The following is a 5,031-nucleotide window of genomic DNA, read 5'->3' on the forward strand; positions in this document are numbered from 1 at the left end:
AGCTGCCTCCTGCACCCCCCCCCCCCCCCCCCCCGCCCCACACACACACCTGAGCCCCACAACCCAGGCATGTGCCCTGACCTCCCGGTTCATAGGTCAGCATCCAACCACTGAGCTACACCAGCTGGACTTGTTTTGTTTTTGTAACCGCGGGCCTCGATCTTAGTTTGAGGAGCTGTTGCGTGTTGAATGAGATGAAAGGTGTCCGATGGGCGGATCAGGCTCACTCTCAGGATTACCGAGCGCTGCAGCGATGTCCCTCCAACCTGGCCTGTTGAGGGCTCTGAGGCTGTTGCCAATATTCATAATGGCAATACGTATGCGGCATCTGCTATGTGCCAGGCAGGAAGGTTAGCTCCTTTCGTCCCCAGCAACAATGAGCAGTACACAACACTGCCCCCCCGCCCCGCCCCTACTGCAGACAGGTGCCCGAGGCGGGCAGGCTCCCTGAGGTCCATAGTTACCAGGGGGTAATGTTTTAGATGCTGGGGCAGGAGCATCTGCACTGCCATCTTTGGGCCTGGGTGAGCCTTCGCCTCATGTGGAATTGGTGCAAAGGTGTTCATTGAATATCGACTGTATCCTGGTCTGGTTGAGAATGGGGGCCCTGGGGGGGGGGCCCAGCCTGCCTCGATTTCCCCCATCACCTCTCCTCAGTGCCTGGCAGGGGGAAGTGGAGGACAGAAGGAAAGCTGGTTGCCTGACCCCACTTTCCACCCACTCACTCTGTCCTCTTTTCCTTCTCCCACAGACCAAGGTTGCTCTGCCCAGCCTAGGACGATGGGGAGGAAAAAAATACAGATCTCACGCATTCTGGACCAAAGGAATCGTCAAGTGAGTTCATTGGGTGGGAAGGCATTCATGGCAGGGGACACAGCCTGGGCAAAGGCCTAGCGATTTGGGGGAATTGTAGGGGAATGAGTCTTGAAGACAAGTCTGGAGTTTGAGATGTAGCATTTGCTCATTTTCATAATGATTTATTGAAGTCCTGCTCACAGAGGAGATGGACCTGGACACAAACACACCCTACTCAGAGGCCTGGGTCAGAGGGAGGCACAGAACTGGGGAAGCTCAGAGAGGGAGTGTGGGCTCTGCCTAGGAGACCAAGGACAACTTCCCAAAGGAGAGGTCATTTGGGATGGGTTTTGAAGCATCAATAGGAGTTTGCCAGATTGAGAAGTGAGAAGAACAGCCAGAAAGAACAGCACATACAGAGGCACAGAATCATGAGGCATGTTCAGAAAACAGTTAGGCCCCTCCACCTCCCCCACCCCACCCCAAGTCTCTGTCTTCTCCCTCTCACCTGTGGGTGCTGGGTCTAGGTGACATTTACCAAAAGGAAGTTTGGGCTGATGAAGAAGGCCTACGAACTGAGCGTGCTCTGCGACTGTGAGATTGCTCTCATCATCTTCAACAGCGCCAACCGCCTCTTTCAGTATGCCAGCACAGACATGGACCGTGTGCTCCTCAAGTACACGGAGTACAGCGAACCCCACGAGAGCCGCACCAACACCGACATCCTCGAGGTACCCTGGGCCCTCCTCCCCGGGGAGCCAGCACACTCTGCTGGCTCAGAGCCTGGGACTCTTGGTTTGTACAAAAGATGAGTGTTGCAGTCTAGCTTTGCTGCCAGTTAACGCAGGTTTCGGGCATTAGAGTCTCTCTGGGGTAGTTACCTGGCTAGCAGAAATAAAAACATCAATCAGCCCTGGCTCAGTTGGTTGGAGCGTGGTCCCATACACTTAAAGGTTGTGGGTTCGATTCCCTGTCAGAGCACATGCCCAGGGTTGTGGGCTTGATCCCCAGTAGAGGGCATGCAGGAGGCAGCCAATCGATGTTCGCTCTCACATCAATGTTTCTCTCTCTCCCCCTCTCACTTCTTCTCTCTCAAAAAAGGAAAATCAATAAAAAACCTTTTTAAAAAAAATCAACTGCCCTAGCCGGCTTGGCTCAGTGAATAGAGTGTCAGCCTTCCGACTGAAGGGTCCCAGGTTCGATTCTGGCCAAGGGCACATGCCTGGGTTGTGAGCTTGATCCCCAGTGGGGGGTGTGCAGGAGGCATCTGATCAATGATTCTCTCTCATCATTGATGTTTCTATCTCTCTCTCCTTCCCCTTCCTCTCTGAAATCAATAAAGAAATATATATATATATTTTTTTAAAAAAGAGACAAGTGGGTAAAAAATGGCAGCACCTATATACAATGGAATATTACTTGGCCCTAAAAAAGAATGAAATTTTATTATTTGTGACAATATGGATAGACCTAGAGGCACATGCCCTGACCGGAATCGAACCTGGGACCCTTCAGTACGCAGGCCGACGCTCTATCCACTGAGCCAAACCGGTTAGGGCAAGAAATATATATATTTTAAAATCAACCACTATAGATTGAGGGCTGTACTATGTGCCCCTTACACACATTATCTCATTTAATCCTATCACCCATTTGGTGAGTACAGAACAGAAAATAAAAGGCACCGTGGAGCAAGCTGACCTCGCTGAGGTCCAGGGCCATGCAGGTCACTGGTCCCAGGTAGCTCAGAAAGTCCTATAAAGTTGTCTTCAGGTGCTCAGTTTCTTGACATCTATTATGCACCTACTGCATGCCAGGCTCTAAAGCAGCACAAGGATGCAGAATGGAGAAACCAGAGTTGTATTCAGGAGTGTTAGGACAGTGCCAGCCGGCCGGGGTGGACCTGTGGTTTCAGGGCAAGACAGTCCCTCTCTCGCACACAGTTGGAACTTAGCAAATGGTAACTCACTGGGGGTTTTGGTCAATGGGATTTAGCTGGAGCAGGCTGTGCCTGCACTCTGCCCCACCCACAGAGCCGGGTAGGTCTCTCCCCTCACCATACAGCCAGGCTCCCTGGCTAGGATGGGGGGAGATTCATCCTATTGTGTCCCCTCCCCACAGACACTGAAGCGGAGGGGTGTGGGCCTCGATGGGCCAGAGCTGGAGCCAGATGAGGGGCCTGAGGGCCCGGGAGAGAAGCTTCGGAGGCTGGCAGGTGATGGGGGTGAGCCAGCCTTGCCCCGACCCCGGCTCTATGTAAGTGACTCCCCGCCCTGCCATGAATGTGGCCCCCCCCTGCCCCCCGACTTCTTAGGCCCACGTGGTCAAGGCCGAGACTGGAAAAGGGCCAAGTAGCCTAGAGTATGGTGGTAGGTCTCTGCCTGGGTGGGCAGGAAAAGCTTCTTGGAGGAGTGGGCATTGTAGCTGGGGCTTTGAAAGATGAATAAGAGTTCAAAAGGCAGATAATTCCTTCTTTTCTTTCCTTCTATTTTATTTTTTTTATTCATCAAATACCTGGGAAGCCCCCTCAGTGCCAAGCTCATGCTGAGTGAGAAGCCTCGGCTCTGGGCCTAGCTGTCCAGGAGCAGCAGAGCCTGGCCCCTGGGAGGCTAGGCCAGAGGGGGGAGTAGTGCGGGCTTCCAAACGGTGGAGGCTGGGATATTCTCCTGGACTTGGTGTCCTCACCTCCTCGGTCCTCCAACCACTGGTGTCCTCTCTGCCCTCAGCCAGCAGCCCCCACCATGCCCAGCCCAGACATGGTATATGGGGCCCTGCCCCCGCCAGGCTGTGACTCCAATGGGCTTGGGGAGGCCCTGCCCGCCCAGAGCCGCCCATCCCCCTTCAGGCCAGCAGCCCCCAAAGCTGGGCCCCCAGGTAAGCATGGGGCCTAGGCCCTGGGGAAGGTGGGGGCGGGGTCCCAGGGGAGCTTGTGTGTGCGTGCGGGGGTCTTGGCTCAGCACTGCTTGGCTGTGTTCATCACTCTGGACTCAGACTTCGGTAGATGACGTGGCTGCCTGCCCTCTCCCTGGGGGTCTCCTGCTCCACAGGCCTGGCCCATCCTCTCTTCTCACCAAGCCACCTTGCCAGCAAGACACCGCCACCCCTGTACCTGGCAGCAGACGGGCGGAGGCCAGACCTGCCTGGAGGCCTGGCAGGGGCCCGAGGGGGACTGAGCGCCTCAGTGAGTGAGGGGGGGGCGAGGTGCCAGGCTGAGGGGGCAGGCAGGGTGGCCTGAGCGGGGCCTCAGCTTCCCCCTCACCCTTTCTCCACAGAGAGGCCTCTACAGTAGCCTGCAGAGTCCATGCTCGGCCGCAGCTCCAGGACCCTTCCCTTTCCTCCCAGCAGGCCCCCCAGGTATGCACCCCCCCAGCTCTGCTGTGGGCGATATCCGTACACCCGCCTGCTGGGCAGGCCACACGCCCCCTCCTGCCAACTGAAAACTGGCTGGTGGGGTGGATCAGGCTTGGGCTAGGGTGGGGGCCTCAGCTTACTCCTCTTGCCCCCGCCCCCAGACTGCCCTCTGCCACCCGGGAGCAGGCCTAAGCCAGCAGGTCGTTATCTCCCGAGGGGTCCCAGACTGCGAGAGGGCACAGGCCGGGCTGGGAGACCCCCCTCCCCCCCCCGGCTTGCTGCAGCCCCCTTCCCTGGCCCCCTGGCAGCCCTCGAGGGGTGATGGGCCCCTAGCCGGCCTTGCCCAGCCCAGGTAAGTGCCCCGATGCCTCTCCAACCCCGAGTCAGGCTCCGTGGGGCCCTTCCACCGCTTCCGAAGCCCCCAGCCACTGCTGACACCTGGTGGCCACTCCTGTTTCTGCACCCAGCCCTTCCGGAGTGCGGGTGCGGGAGGGCGGGGGGCGCGGGGCGGGGATTCTATTTTGGAGGCCCCAAGAGGGAAGGCCACCCCCTCCTTTCCCAAGGTCCTCCCGCCAAGCCTTTGCCCAAGCCGTGCCACCTCCGGGTTTCTCTCCTTCCTCGCAAAGCTCACACGGCCCCCATCTCATTCATGCGCCCTCTCTCTCTCTCTCTCTCTCTCTCTCTCTCTCTCTCTCTCTCTCCCGCCCTCCTGCAGTGGGGGCCGCAGCCTGGGCGAGGAGGGTGCTCCAGCCCGCGGTGCCTCCCCACTGACCCCCCACGTCAGCATCAAGTCCGAGCGCCTCTCGCCAGCACCCGGTGGCCCCGGCGACTTTTCCAAGACCTTCCCCTACCCCTTGCTCCTGGCCCGGCCTCTGGCAGAGCCCC

The 5,031-nt window shown here is 57.8% G+C and overlaps 2 protein-coding genes and 1 pseudogene across 2 annotated transcripts in view; all 3 read left to right on the plus strand.

The window, feature by feature from the left end:
* The window catches only part of BORCS8 (BLOC-1 related complex subunit 8), a 27,126-nt gene extending 26,307 nt beyond the window's left edge, over nucleotides 1–819 (plus strand). The window contains exon 6 of the mRNA XM_014545744.1: nucleotides 752–819. The gene's annotated coding sequence lies outside the window, so the exon portion shown is untranslated. The remainder of the gene's footprint in view (nucleotides 1–751) is intronic.
* MEF2B (myocyte enhancer factor 2B) lies at nucleotides 759–4,950 on the plus strand. The gene is made up of 8 exons (XM_014545740.1): nucleotides 759–834; nucleotides 1,323–1,526; nucleotides 2,917–3,051; nucleotides 3,522–3,669; nucleotides 3,843–3,976; nucleotides 4,068–4,154; nucleotides 4,393–4,498; nucleotides 4,862–4,950. Exons 1-7 carry the CDS (start codon nucleotides 781–783, stop codon nucleotides 4,477–4,479), a joined length of 849 nt encoding a protein of 282 aa, XP_014401226.1. The 5' UTR covers nucleotides 759–780; the 3' UTR covers nucleotides 4,480–4,498; nucleotides 4,862–4,950.
* Nucleotides 4,511–5,031, plus strand: part of LOC106727412 — a 922-nt pseudogene continuing 401 nt past the window's right edge.

This window comes from Myotis brandtii, unplaced genomic scaffold, assembly GCF_000412655.1.
Source record: "Myotis brandtii unplaced genomic scaffold, ASM41265v1 scaffold421, whole genome shotgun sequence".
Lineage (NCBI taxonomy): Eukaryota > Metazoa > Chordata > Mammalia > Chiroptera > Vespertilionidae > Myotis > Myotis brandtii.